The sequence below is a fragment of the Mobula hypostoma genome, chromosome 1, assembly GCF_963921235.1.
Source record: "Mobula hypostoma chromosome 1, sMobHyp1.1, whole genome shotgun sequence".
Taxonomy (NCBI): Eukaryota; Metazoa; Chordata; class Chondrichthyes; order Myliobatiformes; family Myliobatidae; genus Mobula; species Mobula hypostoma.
In genome coordinates, this window is record NC_086097.1 from 200514600 (window position 1) to 200529515 (window position 14916).

At 40.4% G+C, this 14916-nt stretch overlaps 1 protein-coding gene across 3 annotated transcripts in view; it reads right to left on the reverse strand.

Moving 5' to 3' along the window:
• Positions 1-1569: 1569 nt before the first annotated feature.
• The window catches only part of dnaaf11 (dynein axonemal assembly factor 11), a 52919-nt gene continuing 39572 nt past the window's right edge, over positions 1570-14916 (reverse strand). For 2 of the 3 annotated variants that reach the window (XM_063041615.1, XM_063041596.1), the window contains 3 exons: positions 13638-13733; positions 9314-9408; positions 1570-1807 (listed from right to left, as the gene is read on the reverse strand). In XM_063041615.1, the coding sequence (XP_062897685.1) occupies positions 1627-1807; positions 9314-9408; positions 13638-13733 (372 nt within the window). In that variant the 3' untranslated portion in view covers positions 1570-1626. The remainder of the gene's footprint in view (positions 1808-9313; positions 9409-13637; positions 13734-14916) is intronic. The other variant, XM_063041605.1, reaches the window with a different exon arrangement.

Here is a 14916-nt window from a genome sequence, read left to right on the forward strand (position 1 = left end):
GCTCAATATATTTACAAGGCAGAAAAATCCAGAAACACACAAACTTTGTTCTTTTGTTCTCATGCCGTTAACTCAGCCTAGTTTCTTTCATTGAAACAACACATGTTCATTAGCACAGTGTTCAGTGTAAACCAGTTAGATGATTTAATGATCACTCTTCATCAATTAGACCACTGATGTTTTGGACACAATATTCCCTGGACTTACAAAAGAAAATTAATATTACCTATAAGCAATAAGCCCAAATCCAAAAAAGAATCCATCAAGCCAACCTGACATTTGCATTTTAAAGGTGCCTGAGACAAAATAAGAATCCAGCTGCTATCAGCAAACATTCTACAATCATTAACAGTGTTTACCTTGTACAAACACTTCGAAAGTTTACTCACTAACATACAGACCCCACGTGCTAAGTGTTCAGAAAGAATCCAATTGTCATTTTGAACTGTTCAGAATTCATCCAAAGCTTTACAAAATTTAATGCGATACATTTCACCCCTTGAATGTCCGCAGGTGAAAGACTTAAAACTCTTCCTTCTGCTTAAAACAAAGAATACATATTAATATCCCTTGCATGATTAAAACTAATATTGTTACAATTATTAAAATGAAAAATCATCAACTTCAATATTCACATGATCATATCATGCAAATGTTTTGCCACATTGCTTCAAGAGAAGGATAGTGTATTGGTATTCTATAATGTATTTGAATGATGTGTCCATTGTTGCTGAATAGCTGGAGGCTTGTACTAGATCTGTTTTTTGATTTCATTGTAGAAATCAGTTTGCCTCTAACACAAGAACCAATCACATTGTTCAGTTTGATTTGAGCAATAGGCAATGAAACTGTATTCTTCTGAGAAAGTGAAGATCAGGTACCTCATATTTCTTTAATGTTTCAAATAATCTGTTGAATCCATAAACTGGAAAAGATTAATTTAATATATTCCTGAGAAACCACTTGTTTGAGCACATAAAATATACCATGCTGGCAGACGATCACTTACTACATAAAAATTTATTCCATTACTGTTGGCTTATTTATATGTTTTCAGCAGCTTGCTTTGGTTTTAGAACAAACTAACTTCCAGTTAAATAAAAATCTAACTTTTCTAAACCTATTCCTCTGCACTGCCAGTAGGTGGCAATCAATAAGATACATGAGTAAAAAATAAATGACATAATTTTGGTTTCTTCATTTAAAGCTTAGGTAGGTCTGATTTATAAAAAGTTTTAAAAACTTAACAGCAATAGGATGCTGCCTGGCCTGCTGCGTTCACCAGCAACTTTGATGTGTGTTGCTTGAATTTCCAGCATCTGCAGAATTCCTGTTGTTAGCAATAGTGATTTATCAGGTTCCTTAAAATCATGCTCAGAGTCTGTCATTTTAACTAACAAGCATAGCTATAACAAGTTGGTTCTTTGTGATTGATGTCTGGTGACCTCAGTAACCACAATAAGCAACACAAAACCCAAGAATTCTAGTATTGTTACATTTTATTTTGAACACTACTTAAATTAAAATTAGTGAAACTACCCAATTAAATTTACAAATTCATATCCAGGGCAAAAAATTTCATTTCATCAGATGTCTAGATGAATGCGTGCTGATTCATATCGATTTTTAATTGACCAATGGTGGAACCTCAGGATTATCTTGGAAGTCACCGTTGTTCCTTTCTGGTACTCTACTTTGATGAAATCGGAGAGGACCTTGAGCAACTGATTTCTTTGCCGTCACAATATTGGTCAAGTCAACACGCTTGCTTGGATCCACTTCTAACTTCTCAATATATTGTGTTGTTCTGTGGGACAACATGACAAGATAATCAATCAAATTAGTGTACTGCTGAAATCTTTCTATCCATGAAGATTATACCTTTGATGGTGGATTCTACCAAGCTCTATCATTAGTATGGTTTTTATAGAGTATATTATAGCTTCAAACTGATTTAATATTCACTTCAAAAATTTTACACATGAAAGCATAACAGATTTAGGAAAACTTCCAAGGTCATCGAGGATAGGCTGCAGCTTGAGCAAATGTTGTTTGCTCCATATGTTCCAGTTCAACTTACATTATATTAATTGTACATTATCTGCATAACAAAAGCAAAGATATTACTTAGAGTCAAGATCTGAACTATGGAAGGATTAGAAACCGTTTGGCACTGATTCCTCCCCAGATTTTTCTGAACATCGTTTTTTAAGCATTGGATAGGGGAAGAAGTCACCAGACCTCTTGAAAACAATGTCCTAATGTCCATCCAGATCTACATTCTTTCTGAATTTTCTATAATTTCCAGAAAATAACCCACAAACTTGTTTAATGCAAGGTGCTAAGGTGTCAGTTATGAACTGTGTTTATCACTTTGCTTTTTTAAAAAGTTTTTCCAGCCTGGAAAACAGCCTATCAATTGAGCTGCTGAGTCTGCACGGCAACCACTCACATAACCTACATCTCTCTACCCAATATCCCAGCATATCAATTTACAATCTGGTTTTATCTAGTTTATGAACCTGAAAATAACACCAAAGAATTCCCTCACTTTACATACAAATACATTGTGACACAGAACAACAAGGAAAAATAAAAAAACTGGACTGTCCTGACTAATTCATTAGTCACATCTATACTGCTATCAATAGCGTAATCGAGGGTACAGATAAATTCCGTGAAAGAAATAAAAAAACAAAAAACTGTTTTGTATTCTCTGTAAATTCTACAGATTGTTGTGTGTGAAAATCCCAGGAGATCAGCAGGTTCTGAGATACTTAAACCATCCCATCCATGGTCAAAGTCACTTAGATCACAATTCTTCCCCATTCTTCTGTTTGGCCTGAACAACAACTGAACCTCTTGACTATGTCTGCGTGTTTTTATACACTGAGTTGCTGTCATGTGACTAGGAGATTAGATATTTACATTAACGAGTAGACGTACAGGTGTAGCTAATAAAGTGGCCACTGAATGTAGATTTAAGGCAATTACGCAAAAGATTTAAAAGGAAAGGGATTTAGAATGTATGTCTAGTGCACATTCTGGAGCAGAGGGTGGCGGTAATGCACCATTAAGCTGGATGCCAACCGCCGTAAAACAAGATACAGAGAGAGATTTAAAAGGAATTGGAGTGAGAATACTTCACACAAATGGTGGTGGGTATAAGGAACAAGTTGCCAGAGGAAGCTGTAGAGATGGGTACAATTACAACATTTAAAAGACGTTTAGACAGGTACACAAATAGAAAGTGTAGTGGGCCAAACATAGGGACTAGTTCAGATAGACCACTTGGACACTCTGGATGAGTTGAACTAAAGGGCCCTGTTTCAATGCTGTATAACTCCAGGACTCTATACTTTTTAAATAATCTTTATTTAAAATCAATCTATACTAATCACTATACTAATAATTTTCTGATAGATATCTAACTTCTTGGTTCTGTCATTACTTTAGTGATTCATTTTAAAAGTATTTTCTCTTCAAGACCTTTACATTGGATTTATAATGAGGGCAGAAGAAAGGCTTCATTTAAGAAACAGGCCATTCTAGCTCTCAACCCCTTTTTTTTGCTGCTTAATTATGTGTACACCAACAGTTTTTAACCACTTTGGCTCCATATCCCCAAACCCATAATCTTCCTTCACCACATTTATCTCAATAAAATCTGTTCATCTTATTTTGCAGTTCTATTGACCCAGAAGAAAATGAAATAAGAAATATGAACAGGAGTAGACCATCTGTTTCATGACATTTTGTAGTGTCCCAGGTTTCCTCTACTCTATTAGTAAAATGGCTTTCCAATACCCAAAAAAATCACAAAATAGCACTTCCCTTAATTTCAAATAAAGTCTGTGTTTTAGATGTACACGAGGAAGTCTGCAGATGCTGGAAATCCAAAGCAACACACTCAACATGTTGAGGGGACTCAGCAACAGCAGGTCAGACCATCGATGTTTCGGGCCAAGACCCTTCTTCAGGACTGAGAAGGGAAAAAAATGCCAGAATCGAAAGCTGGGAGGAGGCAGAAGAGGCTAACTGGAAGGTAATAGATGAAGCTAAGTGGGTGGGAAAGGTGAAGGGATGGAGAAAGAAGATTCTGATACAAGAGGAAAGTGCACCATAGGCAAGAGGAGGAAGGGACGGGGGAGAGTAATAGACAGGCGAGAAGTCGTCTGAATGGGGACTAGAAGAAGTGGGGGAGGGGATATTTTGTTACCAGAAGGATGAACTGATATTCATGCCATCAGTTTGGAGGGTACCCATACAGAATATAAGGTGTTGCTTCTCCACCCTAAGGGTGGCCTCATTTTGGCAGAACAGACCATGGACCAACACTTCGGAACAGGAATGCAGATCAAAATTAAGATGCTTGGCCATTGATAAGTCCCACTTATGGCAGATGGTGTGGAGGTGCTCAATGACGCAGTCCCTCAATTTACAAAGGGTCTCACCAGTAAAGAGGCCACATTGGGAACACCGGACACAATAGATGACCTCAGCATATTCGTAGATGAAGTGTTGCCTCAACTGGAAGGATTGTTGGGACCCTGATTGGAGATGAAGGAGGAGGTGTATGGGCAGATGAGGCACTTAGGCCACTTGCAGGGATAAGTACCTGGAGAGAGATTAGGAGGGAGTAACAAATGGACAAGGGAATTGTGGGGGTAGTGATCTGGTGGAAAGCAGGGGCAGTGGGGGGGCGGGGCGAGGTAAAGGTTTGTTTAGTGGTAGGATCCTTTTGGAGATGGCGGAGGATAACGTGTTAGATGTAGAGGATGATGGGGTGATAGGTAGGGACCAGAGGCACTATCACTATTAAGGTGGCAGGAAGATAGGGTGAATGTGGGTGTACGGTAAATGGAAGAAATGCGGGCAAAGGCAGCATCAATAGCAGAGGGAGAGAAATCCTCTACTATTGATGGAAACAGATGCAGTCATCAATGGAGTGGAGGAAGAGTTGAGGATAATAACTGGGGAAGGCTTCAACATGGACACTTCTACATAGTCAACGAACAGGCAGGCATAGCTGGGGCCCATGCGATTGCTGATGGCTTCCCCTCAAGTCTGAAGAAAGTGGGAGGAGCAGAAGCAAAAGTTGTTCAGGGTGAGGATCAGTTCTGCCAGATGGAGGAGAGTGGTGGAGGGGGAGTGGTTGGTACTTTCATCAAGAAGGAAGTGGAGAGCTCTGAAGCCTTCTTGATGGGGGATAGAAGTATAAGGGACTGGACATCCATGATGAAGATGAGGCAGTCAGGGCCAGGGTAATGAAACTTACTGAGGAGACTGAGGGCATGAGAAGTGCCGCAGATGTAGGTGGAAAAGGACTGGAATTGAGATACGAGGACACGAGTTCAGTGGAGCAGAAGCAGGTAGAGTCAACAAGCTGACCAAGACAGTCTGGTTTGAGGATGCAAACAACAGGAATTCTGCAGATGCTGGAAATTCAAGCAACACACATCAAAGTTGCTGGTGAACGCAGCAGGCCAGGCAGCATCTCTAGGAAGAGGTACAGTCGATGTTTCAGGCCGAGACCCTTCGTCAGGACTAACTGAAGGAAGAGTTAGTAAGAGATTTGAAATTGGGAGGGGGAGGGGGAGATCCAAAATGATAGGAGGGGGAGGGATGGAGCCAAGAGCTGGACAGGTGATTGACAGGCGGGGGAGGGATGGAGCCAAGACAGGAGGGGGAGGGATGGAGCCTCTCTTACTAACTCTTCCTTCAGTTAGTCCTGACGAAGGGTCTCGGCCTGAAACGTCGACTGTACCTCTTCCTAGAGACGCTGCCTGGCCTGCTGCGTTCACCTACAACTTTGATGTGTGTTGCCTGGTTTGAGGATCTTGGGCGGGGGGTAGAAGTGAGCAGTGTGGGGTAAGGGGGCTATGAGTTTAGTAGCAGTGGATGGGAGTTTGCCAGAGTGGATGAGGTCACTGATGGTGTCGGAGACAGTTTTCTGACTGTGTGGAGAGGTGTTTCTCCTCGAGGAGTAGGTATAAGGAGGTAACTGATAGCTGCCACCTGGCCTCAGTAAGGTAGAAGTCAGTGTGCCAGACTACAATTGCAATCCCCTTGTCTGCAGGCTTGATGGTTGGGTTAGCCACGGAGAGGGCAGTGTGCTCGGAGAGTGAAAAGTTGAAGAGAAGCGAGGAGTGCTGAAGTGTGTTTTAGATTCTCCAGCAAAAGAAAAAAAAATGTTCTTGATATCTACTTTATTTTTAAAGATCTTGTCATGTGTACAGGTATGGCAGAATAGGATATGGATAGTAATAACGTACCTGAAGCTCTTATCAGATTATACCTCTTGACAGCCCAAAATTTAAATTTTCATGACTTTAAACCAATACCCAATTCTTCTGATCTAGTAATATTTTTTTGAAAAATATCAACAGGATTGGTGGGAAAAGGCCTTACTTTTAATTAATATCAATACTTATTTGTTATACTGACAAGTTCTTTTGAAATATACTGTATATCTTCTCTAATTTGCCTTTGATTTTCAATAAATCCTTCCTGTAATTTTAAGGATGTTTTATACAAGTCCATAGCAGTTTTAGTTGTTTATGTTTCGATAAGATTATCTCTCATTCATCTAACCCATGAGATGAGTCAGGGCATTCTTCTACAGACCAAAATGTATCGGAATAACTTCTGTCACCGAGGATGAGTAGACTAACGATTAATGACAATAATTACAAACATAGGCCTATATATTCATCTGCATCATTTATCTAGCATTAAAATTACATTGGCAATCTTCCTAGAGTTGTTTAAAAAAAAAAGCTTAATAAAGAAATTGTTGATAAGACTGGAGTACATGTTACAATCATCGGGATAAGAGCCGGGGGTGGATGCGTGGGAGAATGCCAAATCCCATCAAGGGTAAACAGAACATGGGAGAACCTGAAAATTAGATATGCTTAGGTGAAAGTTTTCTTGTAGAAGCAGCATTTATAGCTGGAAGGTCTCAAGGAAGCAACTGAAAAGGCATGAGTGCTCTCTATGAATGCCTCTACTTTTGGGAGCTTTGCAATGCTGGAAAACACCCTACATTCCTTCCAGATATGAAAACAAAACACAAAATCAAAATTCTCCATGTCTGGAGAGCTTTTCTTGACTTTTGATAAGCTGTAACAAACAACATTGTATCATGTAAGAGGAGAAACCTACTAGGTTCTTAAGACAAGTTCTGGAGAATGAAGGTGACTTGAGAAAAGTGCAGGCCACTTGGTCACAAATGAAATTAATGACTACCTTGTAGCAGTATGGTCTGCAAAGATATTGTTGCTTAGGCCATCTCTTTGTGAGCCTGAATAAAGATAGTGTTTGGTGCTATTTCTTTTGTCAAATGTCTTTCATCTACTTCTTCACTCATGCCTGAAGTGATGAATATGGAACTGCCTCTCTTTTTGCAGGATTTCATCTTGGATTTCTGGCCATTTAAACTCAAAGAAGAACACGCAAAACTACCTGGAATGAGTGAAGTAGACGAACCTGGGGTATTGGAGAGAGTTCATTATTTGAATTAGTATAATTAAAGTTTATTTTGGTGAGAGTTGTGCAGCACTATAACTATGACTGCAGGAGAAATGCATCAAACTCTTCAAGAAACATTTAGTTTGAATCTTCAAAGATTCTTTTCAGTGGCTAAAACAAGGATACTGCTGCTGCAAAGTTTAGGGATCTTGGAATATATTTCTTTTATCTACTTCTTCACTCATGCCTGATATTGTCTGTGGGGCATGAGCATGTTCGCCCACATTAGTTTTACTGGGTGTTCTAGTTTCCTCCCTACTCCGGGTTAATAGATCATTGCAAACTGCCTCACATGAAAACAGATGGCAGGTATTCAAGGTGGTTTGAATGGACAAAAGTATACGGTCATGCACTTTGCTAGAAGGAAGCACAGACTATTTTCTAAATGGGAAAAAGTTCAGAATTGGAGGTAAAAAGGACTTGAGAGCACTCATGCAGATTCCCTAAAGGTTTACTTGCAGGTTATAGTAAGGATGGCAAATGCAATGGTAGTATTCATTTCAAGACAGCTACAATATAAAAACAAGGATGTAATGCTGAAGCTTTATAAAGCATTAGTCAGACCATATACGAGCCTTGCGAGCAGTTTGGGTGCCATATCTAAGGATGGATGTGCTAATACTGAAGTGAGTTCAGAGGGCATTGATGAGAATGATCTCCGGGATGAAAGGGTTAAAATATGGGGAGTATTTGATAGCTCTGGGCCTCTACCCACTGGAACTTATAAGGACAAGGGGGATCTTATCGAAATCTACCAAATATTGAAAGGCTTGGATATGGTGGAGAGATATGAGAAATTAGATATGAGAAAAAAAATGAACAGTGCCAGTCACTACCAAGACCAATGGAGTAGAAAATCTCATGAGAAATTAATTTTGGGCATTATTGACATTATTAGGCTCACAAGATGCTAATGAAATAGTGCAAAGATTTACAAACATTTCCCAACAGAAGTACATACACTACTAACAAATGCTGCTAGCGATTCTAGAAATGTCTAACTTTGGCAATGATTTTCACCTGGGTACTGACTGTATAGATTAATTTTTGGGCAACGGTAAATTATAGTAGTTGGTGGAGGCAAAACAAAAGTGGAATTGTACGTGTGATCAGCACTGTCCTGTGCACCCCACCTCACCTTACTCTGATCATCACTGACCATTCTGACAGGCTGCATCACTGTCTGGTGTGGGGGTGGGGGGTGGGAGTCTACTACACAGGACTGAAAGAAGCTGCAGAGGGTTGTAAATTTAGTCCGCTCCATCTTGGGTATTAGCCTACAAAGTACCCAGGACACCTTCAAGGAACGGTGTCTCATAAAGGCAGTGTCCATTATTAAAGACCTCCAGCGCCCAGGGCATGCCCTTTTCTCACTGTTATAATCAAGTGAGAGGTACAGAAGCCTGAAGGCACACACTCAGCAATTCAGGAACAGCTTCTTCCCCTCTGCCATCTGATTCCTAAATAGACATTGAACCCTTGGACACTACCTCACTTTTTTTTAAATATACCTGTATATCATTTCTGTTTTTTCCATGATTTTTAATCTATTCAATATATGTATACTGTAATTGATTCACTTATTATTATTTTATCCTATTTTTCCTCTTCTTCTACATTCTGCTGCTGTACATTGAACTGCTGCCGCTAAATTAACAAATTTCATGACACATGCTGGTGATAAGAAACTTGATTCTGATCTGATGCAAAGCACAACATCAATGCAAGAAACTGTATTGACACATAGGGAATATTTAGTTTGCTATTACATAATAATTACCTTGAAACATCTGGGTCTGGATTGGTGCTGTTTAAAGGTCTAGCTGTAGTTTTACTCTTTGGCTTTGGCCTAATAACTTCATGCACCTGAAAGAACTATCTCAGATTAGAGATCCAGATTAAATATATTTATTATTCATAGAGAAAAAAAATGATATGCAACCAAAAGCAACCTACCAATTAATATTATGAAAAGGAAATTAAGATAATGTTTGGAATATAAGTTTATGAATCTACTACTTCAGGAAGTAAGTTTCATAGGGGGCAAGTTTGTACATTGGGTGATCACATAACAGATAGGTACTGCATCAGTCAACACTAAAATACAATAATTAAAGTACAATACATTGGCAGCATGCACTATTGGCTTGACTCAGGCCACAATTCCTAGAATGAGTATGCTGGTGCAATCAGTGTGACAAGTGGCAATATAGCATGTTTTACTGACAACACATGTCAGGAATCTCTCCCTGATGCTGTGTGCTGCTATGACCTGGTCAAAGCTCAACACAGTGCTTTTCTGGGAATCAGGTAAGAATCCAGCAATGAACCACCCATAAATCTGTGTGGATGGGAAGTGGTTGCATATGCTGGGACCAGTTGTATGTCCATTCATTGTTGATAGGACTCAGGGATGCCGGCATAATAAGTATAGTTTATTGCAGGAGACTGGGAGCATCTGCTCTGCATGTTGACAGATGCCTGGATCCTATGCTCTCCCACATCACCATCTGCTTGGTGTAATGGAAGCTAACGTCTCATCCCTCTATTTGGCTTCATAGCTCTCCTTACAGATAGAGGAATGGCTGACAACCAGGAGGCAACAAGTAGGAATAAAGGGGGCCTTTTCTGGTTAGCTGCCAGTGACTAGTGGTGTTCCTCAGGGGAGAGTATTGGGATCACTGCTTTTTACTATGTTTGTCAATGATTTGGATAATGGAATTGATGGCTTTGTGCCAAAGTTTGCAGATGATATGAAGATAGGTGGAAGGATAGGTAGTGCTGATGAAGCAATGTGATTGCAGAACTTGGACAAATTGGAAGAATGGGCAAAAAAGTTGCAGCTGGAATACAGAGTTGGGAAATGTACGAAAATGCATTTGGGTAAAAGGAACAATAGTGTGGCCTGTTATCTAAATGGGGAGAAGGTTCAAACATCAGAGATGCAGAGGGATTTAGGAGAGCGCATGCAAGACTCCCAGAAGATTTATTTACAGGTTGAGTCTGTAGTAATGAAGGCAAATGCAATGCTGGCATTTATTTCAAGGGGAATAGAATATAAAAGTAAAGAGACAATGCTGAGGCTTTCTAAGACGTTAGTCAGGCCGCACTTGGGAGTATCGTTAACTGTTTTGTGCCCCATATCTTAGAAAGGATGTGTTGTCATTGGAGTCAGTCAAGAGGAGGTTCATGAGGATGATTCCGGGATTGAAGGGAGTAACATATGAGAAGTATTTGGCAGCTTTGGGCCTGTACTCACTGGAATTTAGAAGAATGCGGGGGGATCTCATTGAAATCTGCCGAATGTTGAAAGGACCAGATAAGGTGGATGTGGAGAGGATGTTTACAATGGTGGGGGTATCCAGACGTAGAGGGCACAGCCTCAAAACTGACGGGTGACCTTTTAGAACAGAGCTAAGGAGGAATTTTTTTAGCCAGAAAGTAGTGAATCTATGGAATGCTCTGCCACAGACTGCAGTGGAGGCTGAGCCCGTGGGTATATTGAAAGCAGAAGTTAACAGTTTCCTGATTGGTCAGGGCATCAAAGGATATGGTGAGAAAGTATGGGGTTGAGTGGCACCTGTGATCAGCCATGATAGAATGGTGGAGCAGAATTAGGCTGAATGGTCTAATTCTGCTCGCACGTTTTATGATCGTATGGTCTTATCCCTGTGCCAGGAACTTATTGCAAACCCTTGGTCTCATCGCTCAGTGTGAAGCTGATGTGAACTCCTAGTCATCCCACTGCTATGCTAATGGCCCAAGTGCTAGGATTCTGCTATGAATCCTGACTACTGTAGGCACTAGCATGGTAATGTAACATCTAGACTTTAAGTGGGAAAACTGCCTTGAAGACTGGCAGGAAGGATCATGTAGTGATAATTTCTTTTTCAGCTGCATGGCCTTTCTGTTGCTTTCTGACCATCTCTTGTATTCCATGTATGTCAGTCTATTTACTCATGGCTTGTTCACTACTGTCTTCTCAAAGGTATACTCCGAAGGGCTAGCATTGGTGTTAAACCCTATCGCACATCCTTGTTACACTTATTGTTGATCCTAAGCTGGTCAAACTGTTGCTAGAGGAATAAGCTTCTATAGTTCTTTCTTAGTGCTTTACATAGCAGATTAAAGGAGAATTTTCCAAGTTGTTGTAGCAAAAAAATGAGCTCATTTTCACTCTGTATTTTAGGAAGAATAGAATATGATTATTCTACTAGAATTACTAGAATGTTACCTGGGTTTCATCATCTAAGTTACAGAGAAAGGTTGAACAAGTTGGGTCTTTATTCTTTGGAATGTAGAAGGTTGAGGGGGGACGATAGAGGTATTTAAAATTATGAGGGGGATAGATAGAGTTGACATGGATAGGTTTTTTCCACTGAGTGTGGGGGAGATTCAAACAAGAGGACATGAGTTGAGAGTTAAAAGGCAAAAGTTTAGGGGTAACATGAGGGGGAACTTCTTTACTCAGAGAGTGGTAACTGGGTGGAATGAGCTTCCAGCAGAACTGGTTGAGGCAGGTTCGATGTTGTTGTTTAAAGTTAAATTGGACAGCTAATGGACAGGAAAGGAATGGAGGGTTATGGGCTGAGTGCAGGTCGATGGGACTTGGTGAGAGTAAGAGTTTGGCACGGACTAGAAGGGCCGAGATGGCCTGATTCCATGCTGTAATTGTTATATGGTTATATATGTCATATGCCGCAAAACTTGTGCTACCGGGCCGCAAGAAAACGATGATTTGGCGATATGAGTCAGCTGCACCTTTCCTCATTCCCTGTCACGCCCATTGTTGAGCTTGAACGCACACAAGGTCATTACCCGCGCGTCATCCATGTCAGCGTGGGATGGAGATCAACTCCTCGAGCTTGCAAATGATGGCGGGCTCAAAAGTATGTTTGACATAACATCTCTGCCGGCATTCTGGATCAAAGTCAAGGCTACATATCCTGAGATAGCCACGAAAGCACTTAAAACATTGCTTCCATTTCCAACATATCTCTGCAATGAAAGCAACGAAAACTAAATTGCGGAATAGACTGGACATAAGGAACCCCCTTCGAGTATCGCTGTCTCCCATCACCCCTCGATAGGACCATGTTGTTGCAGGAAAACAAGCCTAGGGCTCCCACTGATTCAGCGATATTGGTGTGTTGCAATGATTTTATATGTTCATATGGGGAAAATATATGCTGTGTGTTTAATACCCAAACGTTACTTAAAATGTGATGATGCTATTGACTTATAAGTGACTTATATAACCATATAACAATTACAGCACGGAAACAGGCCATCTCTGCCCTTCTAGTCCGTGCTGAATGTTACTCTCACCAAGTCCCACCGACCTGCACTCAGCCCATAACACTCCATTCCTTTCCTGTCCATATACCTATCCAATTTTTCTTTAAATGATAATATCGAACCTGCCTCTAACACTTCTACTGCAAGTTCATTCGACACTTACTTCAAGCTCTCCTGTCCTCCCCTGATAATTGACTTATCACTATATTCATGTGAGGAAAATATGCGCTGTGTGTTTAATATTAAATTCATTAGATAAACCCTTTTAGAAATGAAATTGAGTGTATTAGCCACTTATCACCTATATTCCAGTCATCATTAACACCCTCCCAAACAGAATTGCCAAAAATGATTTGTAGAAAGAAAGTCGGCACATACACACATGCGCACTGGTGCCCGCGCAAGGCTTCATGGTCATTGTAGTCTTTCTCAGGGTAAACACAACATATTTGACGGCTACTCTTGTCCGTTGGCAACCCTACACCGCGCCCCCCCCCCACCAACTGGTTGGCCAGTCCGCAAGAATATTGTCAATAATAAACCGGTCCCCATTGCAAAAAAGGTTGAGGACCCCTGATATATGATATTAATATAATCTTTGCCATGTTTGTACATTAGAAAAAGATGTTGCCTCCAATCAAATCAACATAAATAAAGTGTTCTTTACTAATCTGGAATAGCTGTAAACAGGTTCTTGTCATTCACCAGACTAAATTACCAACTCAACACAACTGAGACACTTCAGCTGAACTACAAAGATGGTAAGGCAACTAGTAAAAAGAACTGAATTTTCAGTGAATCTATACCTTTGGCATTGTAATAAGCAAATGTCCAGTCGTCTGGGACCTTTTGGCAGAACTACTATCAGGTTTTACTTCTTCTTGAAGTACTAGCTGAAATACCTAAAAATACAGCAAAATAGCAAAAATAAAATTTATTGATAAATAAAAGTAGCATACAACTTACAAACTTACTATTTGCTGCTAATTTTATACATTTAAACTATAAAATAAGTTGCTTCATTTGATTTAGTATTTAGATGATCTTTGCACGGCTCCTCTATATTCGAAAGTCTATCCACAAAACCCTGCAGTGGAGCCATTCTGTTGGGTGGCATTCAACTTCAATTCCTCTGCCTAGGACATCCTGATGATCAACTAGCTGGTCATTTATCAATATACCAAGGACACGGCCTAGAAGACTAGCACGCCTTCAGGGTGTCGGATTTTCGTGGCTCTGGAGGTGGGCAGATTCAAGGTTAGTGCCACTGCAGAAAACTGGTGTGTCATGGGAAGATCAAAAGCAGTGAGCTGGCTGCAGGCTGTGTGCCCAGAGACCTAAGATCTTTGGACACAGAGTTCAGAAAAAGCGACGCAACAGACTTTTAATACCATAACTCGGCAAGTTGTTTTGTTATGTCTCCCCTCTCACTGTGAAATGGGGACATCTCTTTTTCTCTTATTAGGGAGAGAGAGAGACAGAGAGAGAGAGAGAGAGCCAGCCTGTGGTATACTGAATACAAGGTGGACGAGTAGTCTTTGGGGTACTGCAAGTCTGTGTGTTTATTGATGCTTTGCTGCACTTGAGTGCTCGTTCGGGGGTGCCAATGCGTTTTTGCTGGTGGGGGGGGGGAATCATCACTTTGCTGCAGCTTATGCATGGGAGGGGGGAGCTGGGGGTGACTTCAGGGTTCTAACATTTAACCGTCATTCATTCTTTGGGGCACGCCTCTGTCTTCGTGGATGTTTGCGAAGAAAAAGAATTTCAGGAAGTATATTGTATATTGAATACATTTCTCTGACATTAAATTGAACTTATTGATTCAATAATCCAGAGTCACAATAGCTGGGGTATGGCCAAACATAAATTACCTAATAATGATACATAATTACCAAAATGGCTGGAATGAAATTTTTTATACAACTCTCCTGCAGGTAAATAACCTTGTGTTCAATCGGCATTGCTGGTCCTCTGGCTGATCAAATTGATCAGCACAGAAAAAACATTCTCATGTCAGTAGTTCTATGACTGATTGGGCATGTTAGGTCTTAGGGGAAAAACTGCCAAGTAAGGTTTGTCACAAAT